This window comes from Neoarius graeffei, chromosome 7, assembly GCF_027579695.1.
Source record: "Neoarius graeffei isolate fNeoGra1 chromosome 7, fNeoGra1.pri, whole genome shotgun sequence".
Classification (NCBI taxonomy): Eukaryota; Metazoa; Chordata; class Actinopteri; order Siluriformes; family Ariidae; genus Neoarius; species Neoarius graeffei.
In genome coordinates, this window is record NC_083575.1 from 9,871,088 (window position 1) to 9,893,500 (window position 22,413).

A 22,413-nucleotide genomic window follows, 5' to 3' on the forward strand; every position below is an offset into this window, starting at 1 on the left:
TGCACGATTTTCGGAGGTACGATACGATATCGTTTACTCACTTGAAAATCGAAAATCCCATATATGACAGATTTCATGCATATCTCCCGGTTCTGTAGCAGTTTGTCATCAATTTTCACTTGATTTAAAGCGTTTCATGCCAGAAATCGACAGAAACTCATGCTTGCAACCTGTTCCAACCAAAAACGTTTTTAGTTACAAATGGCGCTTCCGGTTACTCAGGGCATGCGCACTAGAAATGAGCCTTTTTTTCATCCAAACTACTTTTTGAAACCCTCATTCTGATTGGCTGGTGTATTATAAGCCAGCCAATCAGAATCAGTGTCTTAAGGCAGCAGCATGCCGTAATGGCTGTTTGTTGTCTAATTAGTATCCAATATCTCTGTCATTTGTGCCTTTATTGTCCGACTTTTGTTATTGAAACACAACAAATGACGAAGTAGATAACACCTTTAGACATTTGGTGACCCAAATCTGAAGTTTGCTTGGATAATATCAACTGGAAGTGGCTCAATCGGTATGTTGTTATCAGTAGATTGTTAAGTTTCAATGCGCTCTGCTACAGACGCTGCAAGTCGCTAATTACGTCCCCCATGTCTCCATGGCCTCGTCTCGAGACTCATTGATTGAATAATTTTGGCACCAAACGTATTCGCGCCCTCTGCTTACAATACATTAAAGACATCGTTTAACTCGATATATCGCGATATATATGGTACGATATCGTGAGCAACTGATGGCAAACGAGCACAGCCCTAAGATGAATCTCCCAAAATGTTGATTACTGCTGGACTCACTGTTAGACTTCATCCAGAAAGTCATCATTTAAAAACTGCCCGTGCTATTTTCTTGAAAACTAGAGCTACTATAATTATCAACAGTCCATAATTATCCACACCTTTTCAGATTTACCAATAAAAAACAATTTTACGAAGGTGAGTTTCAGTTCCAACCAGGGCTTTGAACCGGTTCAAGGAACGAAAACCGGGAACTTTTTCTATTTCACATGGAACAGAAACGAAACCAGAAACTTTATTATTTTTTATGTTCCGGAACAGAAACGCTTATTAAAAATAATGGTAACCGGTTAATACCGGTTTTTATTTCGTTCCTCAAAGTTTCCGTAGCCTACAGATAAAAAAGTCATTCTTCTCCTGCGCAAGTTTCTATGACCCGCTGGGGTTCACTTCCTGTGTGACGTTCGCTGACTGAATGGAGAGAGCGGGAAGGTGGACTACTATCACGTCTCCATTACTGAGTGTCTGAGCAAAGAAGAGCCTGAACGATGCAACCTCCCTATTGGCTGCTTGTAAAAATGTATCAGTTGTTGCCCTTCCCACGGGAATCATCGCGGGCTCGAGAGACGAGACCTGACGAGTTAGTTCGTTGGTAGCAGAACAAAATGTCTGGACACAAATCGGGTTTTCAGAAAAGGAAAGAAAATAAACGGAGGGTCGAAAATACAAAAAAAGAGGCAGAAAATGCAAAACGAGTTTTAAGGTAGGACAAATGGTTACTTTTCTGAGGCAGCCCGCCGTGGCTGCAGGCTTTCAGTTGTCATTGAATGGTTACTTTTCTGAGGCAGCCCGCCGTGGCTGCCTGCAGGGTTATTTATTATAGCCCATTTAGTTAAAATACTTGATATAAAATGTTTATAGTTATAGTTATGTGATGGTTGTCCTGATTTAGACTGGTGTTTTTTTTTGGGGGGGGGGGTTGCGCGATGTTGCACCCGGGTGCAGATTAGGGCAGAACCGGCCCTGGCTACATTTCAGTTGTAGTTTGTTTTATGAATGTATGTACTTGCATAGATGTGTACTTGGTCTTCCAATATGGCGCCTAACAAAATCTCGCGGCGCGGTGACGTCATGCGGTAGCCCTCTATAGGGCCTGACTAGCCTTTGGTAACACACTAAACGAATTATCTTTCATTTTTGGCACTTTTTTCTGTTTGTGTAGATGGGAAGACGTACTGAGAATCCAAATCGCCAACATTTGAAATAATAATTGTTTTGAATTATTTCTTGTCTTATTTAATGAAGGTTGTAATAGAATTAGCCTACATTTGGCTTAAGCTGGATGAGACAGAGACATCATTTTATAGCCATTTGTTAAACAGCTGACAGGGAACGTAATTAACCGTTCCGGGAACGACATTTTTTTGTTCTAACCGGTTCGGGAACGTCTATTTAATGGTGGAACCCAAAACCGGAAACGTTAAAATTCCGTTTCTGTTCGGAACGAACCAATAGGAAAAAAATTCTGGTTCAAAGCCCTGGTTCCAACAGTTATTATTGGTTAATTAATCAACTGGAAGACTCCTTTCGCCCTTTGATCTTGTCATCTGATGACACAGCTCGTTACCTGAGATGGAACGATCAGCAATTTCAGGAAAACCCGGACGTTATCATCGCAGGTAAGCATGGTGGAAAGATCATCTCATCTCATCTCATTATCTCTAGCCGCTTTATCCTGTTCTACAGGGTTGCAGGCAAGCTGGAGCCTATCCCAGCTGACTACGGGCGAAAGGCGGGATACACCCTGGACAAGTCGCCAGGTCATCACAGGGCTGACACATAGACACAGACAACCATTCACACTCACATTCACACCTACGGTCAATTTAGAGTCACCAGTTAACCTAACCTGCATGTCTTTGGACTGTGGGGGAAACCGGAGCACCCGGAGGAAACCCACACAGACACAGGGAGAACATGCAAACTCCGCACAGAAAGGCCCTCGCCAGCCACAGGGCTCGAACTCGGACCTTCTTGCTGTGAGGCGACAGTGCTAACCACTACGCCACCGTGCCGCCCGGAAAGATCATGGACATGTTTTTACTGATCAAATTCACCGATATTTCATGATCTCCTCGTCAAAACCTTCTTTGTTTTTACTCTTTCACTCACCATTTTGTATCACGTATGTGAGGTGTCGATAATAGTGAGCACTTTCACCGGTGTCCACCATTATCGACACCCTGTGGACTTAAGTGACGTTTACAACTGTTCTGGATTGATCTTTGTGTAACATTGTTGAAGTAGATGAAGTATTTGAAAAAAATAAAAGTTCTGTGATTTATATTTTTTTCTGATTCATAACAGAATGGAATGTTTATAGAGTATTTGGACTCCAACTGCAAGAAATAGAATTAGACAGACCCTCCAGGATTTCGCGATGTTGAGATTTGCAACATCAACGCAAATTCAACCAATCCCCGTGAATTCAGGGCGGTGTTGCAATTATATCCAATCACCGAAACTTTCCCGCAAATTTGACTAATCGTTGGTGTCGTCTTGAGGTGACGTCGACAAACTACCTTCCGCCTTACTTCCTTGTATACGTTCAAGAGAAGCAGCATGTGTGAGTCTCAGGAGAGGCTGCCTGCACACAGTACTAGTATTTTTTTTTTTCTTATATGAAGGCTGAGGCATTTCATTTTGAATTTGGAGTCAGTGTTTATATAGGCTTAAGTTCTCGTTGGTGTTGCTGAAAGTGTTATGTTTACAGTGAAGGACTGTGTGCACTTTACATTATTTTTTACTTAATATAAGAAATTAATGGATGCCAACATTTTTGCCAAAATGGTATTTTATTTTCCACTGTTTAAGCAGCTTCAGCATCATACTGTGAGATTCTGTTCAAATTGTTTTTTTTTATTCTATGAAGCCTGAGCCATTTATTTTATTAGTTTATAATTATTGTTTAATTTAGTCTTCAGGAGAGACTGCCTGCACACAGTACTAGTATTAATAGTTTTTTTTTTTTCTTACATGAAAGCCGAGGCATTTATATTATATTTGAAGGTAACTTCATGTTGTGCCGTGAGGTTCTCTGCACTTTAACTTTTGAGCCAACAGGAGCATTTGGATAAGTAAAGCCTATTTTTCTGCATTTTTGTAGTCCTGGTAATCTTTTATATTGGTAAAGTTGTTTATAGGACCATTTTTCAGTCTCTTTGTTCTTTTAATCAACTGTTTTTCAGTAATAACTTAATATTTAACATGTCACTCAATTTTAATCACAAAAAGAGAAAATCGCAACAATTTTTCACAACTTTCACTTCCTCCCGCAATGTAATCGCAACAAAAACCTAAAAAACATCGCAACTTTCATTGCAATTTTTTGGAAAAAAACCCCGCAACATCAGACATTTTAGCCCGCAACAATCACAAAAAAGGCCTGCGGAATCCTGGGGGGACTGATTAGACCAGAATTAAATTCCTCGCATATACAAAATTACATGCCTGAAATATTCAGATTTTCTACTCCATTCAGAAAATATTTTTAGCAGTTTGTTGTAAATATCTACCACATATTACAATATCAGTAGACATTTTATATTTTGGTTGGAGGAATGACGTGCGACCTTTGACCTGGATGTTCACGTGGTTACAGTGTCAATTGCCTGTTGATGTTTATTGGTAAACTACAAAACTGGAAACTATTGCTGCGTTCATGTGCTATGGGAAGATGATATTTACCAGTGTGTTGTGTTCACATGCTTTTGTTGTTGTTGACAAATTAAAGATGGTGGACCAGATTCAGAATCAGGCCTGTTATTTGGCTAAAACAATTACAGATTGCCTTGTTCATCAGCTGCAGCAGGAATATGAGTTATCAAAAGTCAAAAGGTAAATAATGCTGAATATTTCCTGATCATGACAAGTAGAGATTTTCTTAACACATTGAATGCCATGCAGTTTTTGGAAATTTGGCTGTAGCCACAATGAGAGTAGCCAGTATCGAGATCATTGTTGGCGTTCTTTGGACAGCCACAGAATATTTTGTATTAGGCTATAATATACCGTATTTTCTGGACTATAAGCCGCTACTTTTTTCCTAGGTTTTGAACCATGCGGCTTATACAAAGGTGCGGCTATTCTGTGGATTTTTCTTCCACCGCTAGGGGCGCTCTAACCGGAAGTAGAATCAAAAATAAGATAGACGAAAAATCAATGCAAAGAAGAATTAGCAGATCTTTAGCAGATAGAACACGCACGACAAATTACTAACTGGTAATTATTTTCAAATCCAGCGAAGATGATTAAAGTGACTTGTGGTTTCAAACACAGGAGAAATGAAGGTAAATAAATACCGGTTATTTTCTCTTGGTTCTGTTCCGTTTTAATCAGCAAAGTTGCTGCCGTGTTAAAAGGCACTGTTCGGAAAGAATCTGTTCAGGTACATACATGTGCATTTACAGTACAAAATCGTTCTGTACATGCAGTAAATATCTAATTTTTCAACATAGATATCTGCGGCTTATAGCCCGGTGCGGCTTGTATATCTTTTTTTTTTTTTTTTTTAAATAGAGCGGATGCGGCTTATATACAGGTGCGCTCTATAGTCCAGAAAATACGGTACATATTATAATAATATAATATACATAACATGACTCGTTTAAAAGGTGAGAGTCAGCTTTCCGTAGGTGAAAACCAATTCTTTCTTGGTTCATAAGCTAGTCTTGTACCGCTCGCCGCCATGTTGAAAAGGTTAAAGTTCATCTCATCTCGGCAACTCGTGTATCAAAATTTTCTACGAGTTGCCCAGTGGAAAATACCACAAGAGGGGGCGTTCATGTGTGCTTTCCATGTCGGCGTTTGGTATTTACCATAATTCCCATAGCACATGAACGCACCATAATACAAACAACGACGAATGATGAACAAAATGTGATCTACGAAAATACTTCGAAAGTGGGTAGAAAGTGGAACAAAAAGATTTATCAGTTCATTTGTTTACAATCATTAGAATTACTTCCTCATTAGGTCAGCACCCACATCCATATATTTATATAAAAGATATTTTGTACTAAATAAGTCTATTTAAAACAAATTTGAAATAAAAACTATATTTTGTTAACTTAATACAACATACCGATTTTTTTTTTTTTTTAAATAATCATCTGAATGTCGATTATTGTGGAACGGTGTCGATAACTGTGGACAATTGTGGAACGGTGTCACATGATCTGATATGCTAAATCATCGGGAATCAACTTTTTTTTCCAGCGGAAGTCTGAATAATTGTTCATGCACAATTTACGTATGGAAAGTCTTTTCTACTTTTGCAACGGCCAAAAGATCGTTAAAGTGCCATTCCACCATTGGATGTATTCTTTGGCATAAAATACAACATATTTTATGACAACATGACTAGACAGAGAAATATTTTAGCTTCAAAATGATATATCAAACATAATTTTTTGACAACGACAAGTATATTAATTTTGCGACCAAAGTCACCTACCCTTTTAATTTCCGCGCGGGAGTGAAACGTGATGTCATCGGCAGGTTCCCCTTCTTGTGTACCACGTGTCGGTCTATTTTTAGACCAGGAAACCCCCAAAGTGAGAGAGTCATTTCTCCTCGTATATGGGGGCCAAAAAAATTGCGAAAAATTTTGAGTTAATCTTTCAGTTAGCTAGATTTATTGGTATTAGCTAGATTTATTGGTATTATTTTTATCGCGTTCTATCCGCCATTGCTGATAATATGTGCCACGTCACACGTCACGTGGTACAGAAGAAGGGGAACCTGCCGATGACATCACGCGCGGAAATTAAAAGGGTAGGTGACTTTGGTCGCAAAATTAATATACTTGTCGTTGTCAAAAAATTGTGTTTGATATATCATTTTGAAGCTAAAAGATTTCTCTATCTAGTGATACCATTTATATATGTTGTCAAAATATATTGTATTTTATGCCAAAGAATACATCCAATGGTGGAATGGCACTTTAAAGGAACAGTCCACCGTATTTCCATCATGAAATATGCTCTTACCTGAATTGAGACGAGCTGCTCCGTACCTCTCCGAGCTTTGCGCGACCTCCCAGTCAGTCAGACGCGCTGTCACTCCTGTTAGCAATGTAGCTAGGCTCAGCATGGCCAATGGTATTTTTTGGGGCTGTAGTTAGATGCGACCAAACTCTTCCGTGTTTTTCCTGTTTACATAGGTTTATATGACCAGTGATATGAAACAAGTTCAGTTACACAAATTGAAACTTAGCGATTTTCTATGCTATGGAAAGTCCGCATTATAATGACAGGCGTACTAACACCTTCTGCGCGCTTCGACAGCGCATTGATATCTGAGCTCCGGAGTGACAGCGCGTCTGACTGCGTCTGACTGACTGGGAGGTCGCGCAAAGCTCGGAGAGGTACGGAGCAGCTCGTCTCAATTCAGATAAGAGCATATTTCATTATGGAAATACGGTGGACTGTTCCTTTAAGGTGTCGATAATTGTAACCGCCGCTCTCTATTTTTGTTGGTTTGTTTCATTATGTATGCAAATTCATGCATATTTAACCAAACTAATCCTCAAATAAATAAAAAAAAGTATTTCCAACGCACAAACTTTATTAGTGAATTGAATATCAGCAATCAAACTGCAAATATTTCCATTTTGCCTGAACTGCTGTACTATCGCGAGATCTTACAGCTGACGAGACTGACGAACGCGATTAGCGAGATTTCTGACGAGCTAGCTAATTAGCTAACGTACCTTCCTGAAGCTGCCGATTGTTCTCAGACACTTGTCGCTCAGTGAGCAAAATTTGCTCATACAGAGAATCCAGACTAATATTCTGAACATTTGAACTCATTTTAATTAATTTTTTTTATTTTTATTGTTTTAAAAATTCGGCGAAACGGCTTGGTTCGAGAAGGAGACGTTTACAGCGCGACGGCTTTCCATAAAATGCACGCGCGAACACGCCCACCCGTGACGTACAGGCGAGGGCCTTTCTGTAACAATACAAATTAACGGTTCTTTTCAGTGAATCATATGAGTCGATTCTTTCGACTCACAAACGACTCAACTCCCACGCAAAAAAAAACTAAGGAAACGGCTCTTCAGAAGTGTGAGTCGGTTCACTTAAAAGAGCCAGTTATGAATGAATGAATTTATTTTATTTTATTTCGAACATGTATAAAAAATGTATGTAACTATTTGTACATACAAAAGAAAGAAAACGAGAAATTAAAAAATAAAATAACATAAAGAGCTAAGACATTACAAAACACCGCACATTGTTCGAAAAAGGAGTGGGAAGAAGTACAATACTTTTTTAATTTCCCACCCCTTTTTAACTACCCCGAAATCCTAACTACATTAATACACCAATAAAAATATATACCATATATACACTTCATGAATATCTATATAAATATATAATTACAAAAATAAATATATACTACATACAAAATAAATATATACTACATGCCATATATACACTTCATAAATATCTATATAAATATATAACTACAAAAAAATATACTATATGGGTGAATATCACTGAGCAGTGCCTTTTGCTGTCCTGGACATAAAACAAGTAATTTGCACTGATATAATATAAAGTTAATTGATAAAGGGTGCATTGTACTGAGCTTCATGTGTTGCATTCACAAAACACCATTTCTTAGCAATTTACATTCATATTAAAGACTTTTTTCAGTTTTATGTGATAGGACGCATGCTATTTTGGCATGTCCCCTACACCACTCAGTAGATTTCAATATGAAAAAATATATATATCATATTTGTTTTTCCTTAGATTTTCTTTTAAATTGTTATTTTGGTAAGTAATACCTTGCCCACTTCAAGGTCATTTATCATTTGGTAGTAAAAATAATAATTAATTTCATAAAAAAATGAAAAGATTTTAGATGTCCCCGAAACAATTGTCCACCCTGTCGTATTGAGAAATTTGTCCCTTTAAGAAGAGGTCCTCTACTGCAGTGACATCACAACAACATTTTTTTTCTCTACTCAGTGGCGGGACATTTAACTGCTGAGGTGAGTGTGTCTGATGACCTCTGTGTTGATCTTTGTTGTTGGTTTAAGTGTGTTTTCTTCACCTAACTAAGCTCACCATGTCCACCCTATAAGCATAATATTGAAGGATGTGTTAAATGTTTATTATTTACAAAATATGCAGGTTTATGTACATAAAATTATCTTCAAGGACATACTAGCTAGTTAGCTAAGGACAGAGTGTAGTGACCTGAAATGCTAACTAATAGCTAAAAATGTCCACCCTGTCGTTCTCTGAAAATGTCCACCCTGTCGTTCATTTAGCTCTGATAGGGTGGACATACATGCGACAGGGTGGACATTGCAGGTTATACTATGTGTGTATGGTATGTTTAATTTGAAATATTGAGGTGGAAATAAAAGAACATTTTAATAATAAATAGTCTAACGTAAGTTAGTAATTATTTACATTTGCATGTAATCTGTGCCTTCATTCAGGACATGCCTCTGAGTGCAGCAGAAGTTGCACGGCGGTATAGAGAACGCCGAAATGCAAACTCAGAAAGAAGAGAAGAATACCTTTTGAAAGAAAGGGAGAGATGGAAGAAAGACAGAGAGACAGGGAAGAAGAAAGGAATTAGTGAACTGACTGAGAGACAAAAGCGAGCCAAAAGGAAGAAATGGAGAGAGGCAAAGAGAGCTGCCAGAGCTAAAGTTCGTACAGTGGTGGAGCTTCAGACTCCTCCCCCAACTCCAGAAGGTCCACCACAGCCAGGGCCCTCAAGGTTAGATAAAATGATACAGGTCATGAAATGGTAGTTCAGGAGTCTATTTTTATGTTACTATTATAATGAAAACACATTTTAACAGAATTGCATATGTCCATGACAGGGTGGACGCATTATATGGTTTACGCTCTAATTAATATCCCATAATTAATTTAAAAAATGTGCAGGAGCTCAGTAAATACTCATTTCATAATGTTGAATGTCAATTATTTCTAATGGGACCTAAAAAGAATGGGAAATTAAGATTTGAATTTATGGAAATCCTGGGCCTGAAAAGGCACTCCCCAATGATATTCACCCATATACCATATATACACTTCATAAATATCTATATAAATATATAATTACAAAAATAAATATATACTACATACATATCCCTGTAAATATAAATATAAATATATAAACTATCCCCATAAATAAATATATACCATATACTAAGTCAGTTCTCATATAAGTCAGTTCGAAGAGTCGAAAAGAAACAGACCAAATTACCTGGGAATATGTTGAACTGAACTCCATAAACCACAAAGATTACATATTTTAATAAAATTGTACTTATTTATAGATTTACTTTTTTCAGCTCCCTTATAAAATATTAGGTTTCTGGCAAACAACAGGAAGAGGTATTCTATATCTCTTTACACAGAACAGTCTGCCGAGCAAAATCTCTGTATTTTAGCTCATAAAAGAGAATAAAGATTTTAAATTTTTTTCGCAGTCCGGTTTCCATCAAATCCTGTGCTCTGATTGGCTGGCGAGCGGGTCCGTATCCGATACAGACCCCGGTTATGGACCTCTGGCGACTCGCTCGTTCACAACAAAAAACATAGTCGCATTTTTTGTCAACATTTATCTTTTTTTTTAAATAAGATTTATTTATAAGATTATCAAAAATCTTATAAATTTTTGCCAGCATTTCTCAGGAGAATAGCATTAATTTTACAGCATGGATAGCGATAACGACAGTGTTCACAGCAAAAGCGAGTTTTACTACCCTGAGAAAGAAGAAATAAAATAAAACATTTCAGGAGAAAGCTAAAAACCTGTAACTTGCTAACGCCGAGCAAAAACATGGCTGAATCCTGAATGACTCCTATTTGTATAAATAGGGGACTACATAGGTGGCAAAATGTAGTTGTTTTTTTTTCCTGCCATGGAAGTGCACTTGTATACCGAGGAGGAAGCCATTTGCATTACAGCTGTGAATGAGGATTCAAAATGGCGACTGACCTCGGCTCGGTTTTCCCTTTGGGGCGCTCTCGTTTTCTGTTAGCATTTGGTAAAGAAAAAAATAAATGTATTATTTACCAGCTTAAGGTCGGTCCGTATGCTGAAATACCGTGACCTCAGCCCAGAGGGCCTCGGTCAGTACTTTCAAGACCTCAGTCATGGTATTTTACAATACGGACCTCCCAGATGGTAAATAACATATATGTACAATGTTGTCTAAATTAGCACTTGAGCTGGAGAAATCAAACAATCATGGGAACATTAGCATGCATGACCTCACAATGTGTTCCAGAGCCATATCACATGAGAGGGAGTCGTGTTTATACATGAATATCAGCACGGCTGTGATTAAAATATTAACTTTGAGTGAGTAAGTGACATTTTGGACACAATACAGCCAAATGTTCTGTTTAATTTTGCTCTGTGAGCAGAAATAGTTCCTGAAGAAGTCACACTAACTTTATCGCATGTTGGCTCGATCGCTAGCTAACTCACATTGACTTGTATATTCCTGTTCAAGGGGCTTCTGGTAAAATCTGAATCCTTTCTTCCTTTTTGTCTTCATTTAACAAGCTTTTATATTTTAAGTCAAAAGTTATATTCCTTTTCAGGAATATAACTGTAACTTTTACCATGTTCAGTGACGATGTCGCTAAGACTACCTGAGGAAGTAGGAAGTGGAATTTTACACGGATAAGTGGACTGATACACACAGTGAAACTTCCCAGTGCTGTTCTCGTGAAATATCAGCACTCTTGGAACGCCGCTCGCCCAATCACATTAATGGACTGTTGTAGAATCTAATATCTCATCTCATCTCATCTCATTATCTCTAGCCGCTTCATCCTTCTACAGGGTCGCAGGCAAGCTGGAGCCTATCCCAGCTGACTACGGGCGAAAGGCGGGGTACACCCTGGACAAGTCGCCAGGTCATCACAGGGCTGACACATAGACACAGACAACCATTCACACTCACATTCACACCTACGCTCAATTTAGAGTCACCAGTTAACCTAACCTGCATGTCTTTGGACTGTGGGGGAAACCGGAGCACCCGGAGGAAACCCACGTGGACGCGGGGAGAACATGCAAACTCCACACAGAAAGGCCCTCGCCGGCCACGGGGCTCGAACCCAGGACCTTCTTGCTGTGAGGCGACAGCGCTAACCACTACACCACCGTGCCGCCCAGAATCTAATATATCCTGAAATAAACAGATCATCAGTGCTGAATATGATCCACCTCCACCCTTTCCCACTCCTTCAGATTCCAACACTGACTGTAAGAATCACAGATGTGCTTCAAAGATGATGAAGAGCCACCAGCTTCTGTGTTATTCCACATTAATAAGCACAGTCAGCATTCAAAAGCTTTAATCCTGGGCATTTGGCTCTTCACTGTGTGTCACATCATCCTTTACTTGCTCCAATTTCCACAGAACGATATTTGATCCAAAGCCACAAGGCACATTAAAGTGTGAACATTCACTCCAAAATTGATGGAGGCTCCATCAGTATCGACTCGAGCTTTTCATATGGTTCAGACTGATACCTTTTAGCCATTCGACTTCATCATTTCCAAGACCTGCTTACTCATCGTTACTGTACAATTAAAATGGGATTTTCCTGACACGGGATCATGCACACCTACCCACCCACCCACACACACACACTTGTAAATCACGATCAGAATCGTCACTTAGCTCAATAACAAAGGATACAAATCAGTCTGGTCATTAGAGCAGGAAATTTCCTGTGCACTGCTTGCCAAAAGTAAACATACACTCGCCATTTAAAGTTTATTGGGATTCATTGGGACAGAGGAGAAGCACACTGATATCTCCTTCTTTTCAAACCTCTCACATCAACAAGATCCAGCTTTTGGTGAAGTCGCTTCGTCTCACACTGAAAAAAAAAATTTAAAAAACCTGATTGAAATCAATTTCTCATCTCATCTCATTATCTCTAGCCGCTTTATCCTGTTCTGCAGGCAAGCTGGAGCCTATCCCAGCTGACTACGGGCGAAAGGCGGGGTACACCCTGGACAAGTCGCCAGGTCATCGCAGGGCTGACACATAGACACAGACAACCATTCACACTCACATTCACACCTACGGTCAATTTAGAGTCACCAGTTAACCTAACCTGCATGTCTTTGGACTGTGGGGGAAACCGGGGCACCCGGAGGAAACCCACGCGGACACGGGGAGAACATGCAAACTCTGCACAGAAAGGCCCTCGCCGGCCACGGGGCTCGAACCCGGACCCTCTTGCTGTGAGGCGACAGCGCTAACCACTACACCACCGTGCCGCCCACAGCAGTGAGTCTCTCCAATAATAGTTTATAAGGTTGGAGATACAGAGCAGGGCATCTGAGACCATTCTTCTTTACACAATCTCTCCAGATCATCCAGGGTCCTGGACCCTCTCTTGTGCTCCCTCCGCCATAGGTTTTCTCTGGGGTTCAGGTCAGGGGACTGAGATGTTCATGGCAGAAGCTTGATTCTGTGCTCAGTGAACCATTTTTGTGTTGATTTGGACATCGGATCATTGTCCTGCTGGAAGATCCAATGACAACCCAGTTTTAGTTTCCTCTCAGAGGCAGCCAGATTCTGATTTAAAATGTCCTGGTGTTTCATGGAGTCCGTGATGCCATGGACCCTAACAAGGTTTCCAGGGCCTTTGGAGGACAAACAGCCCTAAAACATCACAGAACCTCCACCATATTTTACAGTTGGGATCGGGTTCTTTTCATTATAGCCATTTTTCTTTTCACACCAAATCCACCTTGAGTGTTTATTGACAAAAAGCTCCATTTTTGTTCCATCAGACCATCGAACACAGTTCCAGTCAACGTTGTAGTTGTGTTTCGCAAACTCCAGGTGCTTACGTTTGTGGTTAACTGACAGAAAAGGATTTTTTTTTTTTCTGGAAGACCTTCTAAATAATCTGTTGGTATGGAGGTGGAGTCTGAAAGTGGTGTTGGAGACTTGAAAACCCCAAGATTTTACTTTTTATTGTAATTCACCAACCTTGGGATTGGGATTTAATAAGTTTATAAGGTTGGAGATACAGAGCAGGGCATCTGAGACCATTCTTCTTTACACAATCTCTCCAGATCATAAAAATCCTTGGGATTTTTTTTTTTTTTGCCTCTGTTACCCTCCTCCTCACTGTACGTGGGGGCAAAATAAACTTGGTTCCTCTTCCAGGTGAGTTCCAGTTGGTGTCCACTTTTTTATTATTGCCCTAACAGTATGGACATTTTTTCAGATGAGGAGCTAATTTTTATCACCGTTCCATGACTTATGAAGGTCAACACACTTCTCCCTCATTGGGTTTGTGTGTTCTCTTATCTTTCTCATGTTGATGGATGACTAAGGGAATTTGGCCTCTGTGTCACCTCATATTTGTTCCCCAGTTAACCAGGAAGTCATTGATTACAGCTTGAAAGTTCTTACACACTCCAATCAACTCAAAAATACTGTACAGTTTAAATGGGAAACATGCTCCAGGTACATTGCGTTCACTAGAATTTCCAGGGGTATCAATAATAGTGAACGACACTGTTCTGCGGACTATACAGTCAGCCACACCTGTGATTCAGCCTCTCTCTCTCTCGTCTAAATTATTTCTCTGGCTGAATCCCAAATGGCTCCTTATTTCCTCCAAAAGTGTATGTGTATGGCACTTTATGTTCAGCAGCGCACCATCTGACATTCTGCCAGCATGAGAAAGATGCCGACACCAATAGATGGCAATCTACACCAGTTTACTCCGAGAACTCATGAGTGGACTCAAGCTCACATTGCTCACTTATTATTTTTTTCCTGAAAAGTGAGTCAGCGTAATTACCCAAATGTGGGAAGCCAAAAAAATTACAAGAAAAAGCATGTATTAAATTTTAATATTCTGTATGTACTGCTTCTGTTCATGCTATAAAAAAGGTCAATTTTATTGATTTTTTTTTTTTAAATCTTCAAACTCATAATATGAGCGAATTTTATCTCCAAGGTTTTCTCAGGCCAAATGAAGAACTGTGATGCAGAACGCTGAAATCAGACCACGGCGTCCGATTTACATCATCTGAGCAGTGTGACCTCGAGCTTTTGGCTCCACAAATAGAAAATGACCTCAGAAGGACCGACTTTAGAATTTTATCATCAGGGCTAACGGAAAGACAACGGCATTTTACAGCCTCCAAGCAATGAGTGTGACTCCTTGTGTAAAGGAACATTAAAAATCTGTAGAACAGTTCAGTATTGTGTAGAAGAACATGACAGTCACAGTTCAGCAAGAACAACCATGACTGAGCAAGAAGCAATAAAAATCTGATCGATTTCAGCATTTTCATGAATTTCTCCTCTTTTCTGGTTCTCTTCTTCTTCTGCACTTTCTCTTTTCTTCTCCTGTTCTTTCTTTCTTTCTTTCTTTCTTTCTTTCTTTCTTTCTTTCTTTCTTTCTTTCTTTCTTCTGCTTTCTTTCTCTTTTGTTCTCCTGCTCTTCTTCCTCTCCTCCTCCTTCTTTCTCTTTTGTTTTCTTTCTTTCTTCTTTTTTCCTCATCCTGCTCTTTCTTTCCCTTTTCTTCTTCTTCTCCTCTTCTCCTTCTCCTCTTTTCCTAATCCTGCTTCTTCTGCTCTTTCTTTCTTTCTTTCTTTCTTTCTTTCTTTCTTTCTTTCTTTCTTTCTTTTTCCTCATCCTGCTCTTTCTTTCCCTTTTTTTCTTCTCCTCCTCCTCCTCCTCTCCTCCTCCTCTTTTCCTGATCCTGCTCTTTCTTTCTTCCTCTTTTCTTCTTCTTCCTCTACTCTTCTCCTCCTGCTCTTTCTCTTTGGTTCTCCTGTTTTCTCTTTCTTTCCTTCTTTCTTCTCCTTTTTTTCCTCCTCCTGCTCTTTCTTTCCTTTTTCTTCTCTTTTTTTCTTCTTCCTTCTCCTCTTTATCTAATCCTGCTTCTTCTTCTGCTCTTTCTTTCTTTCTTTCTTTCTTTCTTTCTTTCTTTCTTTCTTTCTTTCTTTCTTTCTTTCTCCTCCTACTGCTCTTTCTTTCCTTTTTCTTCTCCTCTTTTCTTCTTCTTCCTTCTCCTCTTTATCTAATCCTGCTTCTTCTTCTGCTCTTTCTTTCTTTCTTTCTTTCTTTCTTTCTTTCTTTCTTTCTTTCTTTCTTTCTTTCTTTCTTTCTTTCTTTTTCCTCCTCCTGCTCTTTCTTTCCTTTTTCTTCTCCTCTTTTCTTCTTCTTCCTTCTCCTTCTCTTTTTCTTCTCCTGTTTCCTCTTCTTCTTCTTCTTCTTCTTCTTCTTCTCCTCATCCTGTTCTTTCTTTCTTTTCTCCTCCTCCTATGCTTTCCTTCTCTTGTTCTTTCTGCTTCTCCTTCTCCTCCTCCTCTTCTTATTCTTCGAATTCTCCTTGTTGTTCTTCTTCTTATAACATAATAATAATAATAATAATAATAATAATAATAATAATAATAATAATAAGTGTGAGTATAAACCCTCTCTCACTCTCGTGTGGGGAATAAAACTTAAAGCCCTGCGGCGTCGAATCGCAGCGCGCGCGTAAAAAGAAAAAAAAAGAGGAAGGAAAAAAAAATGTGCTGAGAGGGCAGGAGCGCGCGCTCCCGTTTAGTGGCACACCGCGCACCGGGTCGCGTGCCGCCGCTCCGGAGTTGTTTCCGATCAGCGGGTCTTTTTTAAAACCCTTTCTTCTTTTTCCCTTTCCTTTTCTTTTTTCCTCTTTTTAAAGAAACCTCCCCCATGCAAGAACACGGCGAGCCCATGCCGTCCCGGCGCGTGCCTGTCCCACAGCGCTGTTAGGGAACCGGACTGGGAACCAGTTCAGGGCTGCTTTACACACTGGTGGGAATCCGTGCAAGCGCGTGTGAGGAGTGAGAAGAGATGCTCGGGTGGATGTAAAGAGCCGCGTGGGGGGTCTGTAATCAGTGTAACCAGTGAGCTGCTTTATTACACACACACACACACACACACACACACGGAGGACTGCGCGCCCTGGAAACGCGCACCGGACCCGCGATGATCGTCTCCACGGTTTGCGTGCTCCTTCCGCTGCTGGGTGAGTTTCCCCTCGAATGCATTGCAAAATTTAACAACTTTTATTTGTGACTCAAATCACAAACTTCTCTTATTTTTTTTTTTTTTTTGGACAATTTTGACCATAACACATCTGTAGCTGAACATCTCCTCCAGCACACAATGAACTGTTTACCTCCTGGAACCTCAAGTGCTGATGGAGAGCAGTTAAAGATTCCTCTGTGGTGCATGAACTTACAGAACCTTTATCTTCTTGGACTGATAATAAACACAGCCGTCTGAGTCAGTCCAACGTGTGTGTGTGTGTGTGCGTGTGTGTGTGTCCAAGACTCCAACTGGTTTTATTTTCATGGCCAGTGAGACCAGGCTCTTTGTTTTTCATTGCATACTGAATTTTAAAAATAATTAAATAAATAAATAAATAAAAATCATCATCATCTGTTTGTGGTTTAATCTTTAAATCAACTTGTTTCTGGCTGAGAACTTGGAAAATTACTTTTAACCCCCCCAAGGAGGAGAGAGGGGCTATTAATTTCTAGACACTATAATTAGTGAAATTAGTGCTAAATTAACCCCTTTGAATCCGAGGGCTGTTGATGCGTTGTGACTCCAGAAGTTAAGGGTAACATGTTTCCATGCACAGATGTCCTGCTGTCTGCAGAAAAGTCCGTGTTTGCTGCAGCGAGCCGGATGGACTGCGTCGGAGCCAGCGAGCTGTGCTTAAAGGAGCCGGGATGTAGCACCAAGTATCGGACTATGAGGCAGTGCATAACGGGGAAGGAGGGCAACATCAGTGCCGAGGGCAGGGACGAGTGCCGCAGCGCCCTGGACGCGCTCAAGCAGAGCCCGCTGTATAACTGCAGGTGCAAAAGAGGCATGAAGAAGGAGAAGAACTGTCTACGCATCTACTGGGGACTCTACCAACACTTAAAAGGTGCGCACATCAATAGAGATCACTATATATCATCATTACAGATCACTTTCGGGAACAGTGGAGCACTAGAGATCACAAGATATGATTATAGATCACTGTAAATCACGCAGTATATGGAGCACTGTAGACACTAAAGATCACGGTGATCACAAAAGCACAAGTAACACTATGGGTCACAATATATGATAGATCACGACAGAGCTCATGCAAGCCATTATAAGATCACTCTCGATCAGTATACATAACTTTAGTTCACTATAGATCACTGTAGATCAGTACAGGTAACATCGGAGCATGATAGATCACTACGGAGCACTGTAGATCACAAGCAAGTCATTATAGATTCATATGGAACACTATAGACATTAAAGATCACACGACCACAGTAGATCACTTTAGTTCACTATAGATCAGTACAGGTAACAATGGAGCACGAGATACAGTATCACTATGGAGCACTGCAGATCACAAGCAAGTTGTTATAGATTCATATGGTGCACTAGAGACATTAAAGATCACTCTAGATCAGTCTAGATAACTTTAGTTCACTATAGATCAGTACAGGTAACAATGGAGCATGATAGATCACTACGGAGCACTGTAGATCACACGCAAGTCATTATAGATTCATTTGGAGAACTATAGACACTAAAGATCACACTTGATCACAATAGATCACTTTAGTTCATGGTAGATCAGTACAGGTAACAATAGAGCATGATGGATCACTACGGAGCACTATAGATCACACGCAAGTCATTATAGATTCATTTGGAGAACTATAGACACTGAAGATAACACTTGATCACAGTAGATAACTTCAGTTCACTACAGATCACTGTAGATCAGTATAGGTAACAATGGAGCACGATGGATCACTACGGAGCACTGTAGATCACACGCAAGTCATAAAAGATTCATATGGAGCACTATAGCCACTAAAGATCACATTTGATTACAATAGATCAGTTTCGTCCACTATAGATCAGTACAGGTAACAATGGAGCACGATAGATCACTACAGAGCACTGTCGATCACAAACAAGTCATTCTAGAGTCATATGGCGCATTATAGACGCTAAAGATCACTCTAGATAACTTTAGTTCACTATAGAGCAATATAAATCATTACAGGTAACAGTGGAGCATGATAGATCACTACGGAGCACTGGAGATCACACACAAGTCATTGCAGATTCATATGGCACACAAAAACACTACAGATCACTCGACATCACTAGAGATAACTTTAGTTCACTATGGATCTCCATAGATCAGTACAGGTAACAATGGAGTACGATAGATCACCACAGAGCACTGTCGATCATGCACAAGCAAGTTATTATAGATTCATATGGTGCACTGTAAGATCACACTCGATCACTGTAGATAAGTACATTTCACAGTGACACACTATCAATCGCAATACGTCATAGATCACTACAGAGCACTGGAGATCACAAGCAAGTCATTCTTGACTCACATTGAACGCTATAGATCACATAAGATCACTACAGAGGACTTTAGATCACTGTAGATCACAATCATTACAGATCACTACAGAACTCCAAAGCACAAGATTTCACTACAGGTCACATGAGATCACGATGGGTCACAAGACGTCACAATACTGCAGGCCACTCCAGGTCACATTAGATCACGATAGGATCCTTTTCCATCACTACAGAGACTTGACGTGGAATTATTTTCATTATCGCCCTCATACGCTCCATTTCAGGATGCAGGTCGGAAATTTCCCCGGGAAAATAAAGCACTACACTGCGCTGTTCCTTGTTGCTGGGGTGGTACTCTCTGGGGTACACCTTTTGTACCTTCTGTGTATATTGTTTCCCTGGAAACATACTTGTAGTGTATCTTTGAAAGGTTCCAGGTGAAATATACCGTACATTCCTTTGACAAACAATATCCCCCCCGCCGCCCCCCGCCGCCTTTTTTTAAGAGTGCATAGGAACAAACACATTTCTGCGCATGAGGTAAAACACATCGTGTGTTCGTTTTCTCAGAATAAGCTTCCGTAGGTCTTAATTCCAGACTCCAGAGTGGCCGTGTTGTTGTAAAGTGCAGCGACGTGTCTGGGTTATATCCCGGTCACACACACGGACACACACACACAGATGTATGTATAAATAAGTCCTCAGGAAAACGTGTTCAGCCAGGTGGAAATTTAAATAACAGCCTAAAACTGTGCCGTAAAAACAAACGAACCGGATATGAACACGCCAGTTTTGCTGCAATTCAAGTCACAGAACTTGCAACCCATTAATCCTTGTGTGTGTGTGTGTGTGTGTGTGTGTGTGTGTTCAACAGGAAATGATTTGCTGGAGGAATCTCCTTACGAGCCCATGACAAGCCGTGCATCAGATATATTTCGATTAGCGCCCATCTATTCAGGTAGGACTGGCTGATTTTATTCACTCAATGGCATTACTGTTCAGAGTTTTTAATCGAGACTGATCCTGATCATGTGATTGTCAAATGATTATCAGGCATTCTTGTTTCCTGTTTCCTGCTTTCCAACTTCCTTTGTCACTGCATGCTGTGGAACGCTGCATGAGGAGATGTAGTTTGGAATGAAGTTTATTTCACAGGTACTTTATGACTAACGTTGTGGAATGCTGGAGCCTGTGTGTGTGTGTGTGTGTGTGTGTGTGTGTGTGTGTGTGTGTGTGTTCATGATCAGCCTCTGGGTGGCAGTGGTGCTCTCTATTTCACAACCAGATGAGTGGCGCAGCAGATGGTGAAAGCAGAAGGGTTCATAGAACCTCGTGAAGTCAAACGTTTCGAGTTGCTCATCTCAAGCAGACTAAACGTTGTCCTTTAGTTCAGGAGTCAGAGCGACGTGTGAGATGGTGGCGTATTTATGAAGTGTGACCTGAAATATCAGGAAAAAATCATCTGCAGTGTTGTACACAGAAATTCACAGCGTATCTTGATATCTTTAGCATTCGACGGATGTTTGTGTCGTTAATGCCACATGGTGGACGTGACTCACAAGGAAAGTGACTCAAAGCTACCAGTGTAGTGTTACTGCATGTCTAAATCACGGCACATTCACCATGTGTTTGATATAAAAATGGACGAAAATCTGTTCCGTCACTAAAGGCAGTCGGAAATGAATTGAAGTTTGCACAGTGCTAACCTGGTAGCTCGAAACGTTCCTTATACGGTATGCTTTATGTAGAATTTCTTCCAATCGGAATACGACACCTTATGGTAATTCATACATTATTGTTTTCCTCGGAACGTCGGTTCACAAGGAATTCGTCTGGTATACACTCCACAATCATCAACGATGAACAGATTATTAACGTGTATTTATTTAGCAAAGAGTAGCATTTTACAAACAAAATAATATGGCCACGTTTTCTTTAAGGAGAGGTTTAGTTGTTGTAAGAGATTTAACAATATAACAAGGATCGTTTTTTTCCAACAAACTATAAACAGATAAAAAGTACACTCTGTTGTTTTTTTTAATAAATGAAAACATAACTCTTGCATAAGAAGAATAGACACACACACTTCGGGATGTGTGGTTATTTGGAAACAGGAACTATGCTTCATCACACCACCCATTCGGTGATGTTTTTTGTTCCCAAGTCATGATTATATCATGTTTATTGCAAGTTGGCCGAGTGGTTAGCATGTCCACCTCTCGACTGGGAGACAACGGCGAGGCACGCCGCAATACAGATGCGAGTAGGGAGTCAAACTCTCGCAGTTACAAGAGGACTGACACCCCCCCACACACTGTAAACCGAGATACACTGCAAAAAACTGAAAACTGAATTTGAGGAGAAAATTCCTTCATACTAGTGAAATGATCTTGCTGCATGGACAGATAATTTTACTTGACAAGACATCTTGGAATAAGTTGGTTACAATCTAGGACTAGTTTTAATAATCTCAGAGTTGGTGTCTTGTATTTTTCTGCACTGCAAATATGATATCTTAACAAGTTAGAATATCTTGAATATAGTAGAAACGATCTAGCATTTCCGATTAGAAGAATACGAGACACCAACTCTGAGATTATTAAAACTAGTTCTAGATTGTAACCAACTTATTCCAAGCTCGTACCGGCGAGTGGCCTAGTGGTTAGTGTGTCTGCCTCTTGATTGGGAGCTCGCGAGTTCTCCTCATGGTCGGGTCATACCAAAGACCATCATAAAAATGGTGCCTACTGCCATCTGGCAAGGCACACTGCAATACAGATGCGAGTGGGGAGTCAAACTTGTGGTTACCAGAGGACTAACCCCCACTGTAACCCGAGCGATGTAATGTAGGCAAGAGGCCAAGGGCTACGAAACGGAGATTGCCCTGCCAAACACGCCATGAATGGTGTGGGAAGGACTCTGACTATTCCAAGATGTCTTGTCAAGTAAAATGATCTGGCCATGGAGTAAGATAATTGCACTAGTATTAAGGAATTTTCTCCTCAAATTCCGTTTTAATTTTTTTGCAGTAGGTGATGGGCCAAGGGCTAGAGAAACAAAGATTGGCTCCACCTAGTGTGCCTTAAAGTGCTGATGACACGAACATGACTCTATGCAATTTCTTAAATAAACTATACAACATGGCAAACATGTTAGATTTCTGTTATAATTACATGAAAAGAAGCTGTTGTTACACAAATATCCAACTT

General features: G+C 40.1%; 2 protein-coding genes across 3 annotated transcripts in view; one reads left to right on the forward strand and one right to left on the reverse strand.

Annotated features, from left to right (window-relative positions):
- ccdc172 (coiled-coil domain containing 172) overlaps positions 1-7,609 on the reverse strand; it is a 52,610-nt gene extending 45,001 nt beyond the window's left edge. The window contains exon 1 of the mRNA XM_060924595.1: positions 7,510-7,609. Within this exon, the coding sequence (XP_060780578.1) occupies positions 7,510-7,609 (100 nt within the window). The remainder of the gene's footprint in view (positions 1-7,509) is intronic.
- Positions 7,610-16,394: 8,785 nt separating this feature from the next.
- gfra1a (gdnf family receptor alpha 1a) overlaps positions 16,395-22,413 on the forward strand; it is a 270,564-nt gene continuing 264,545 nt past the window's right edge. For both annotated transcript variants that reach the window (XM_060925260.1, XM_060925261.1), the window contains exons 1-3: positions 16,395-16,838; positions 17,460-17,750; positions 20,079-20,162. In XM_060925260.1, the coding sequence (XP_060781243.1) occupies positions 16,799-16,838; positions 17,460-17,750; positions 20,079-20,162 (415 nt within the window). In that variant the 5' untranslated portion in view covers positions 16,395-16,798. The remainder of the gene's footprint in view (positions 16,839-17,459; positions 17,751-20,078; positions 20,163-22,413) is intronic.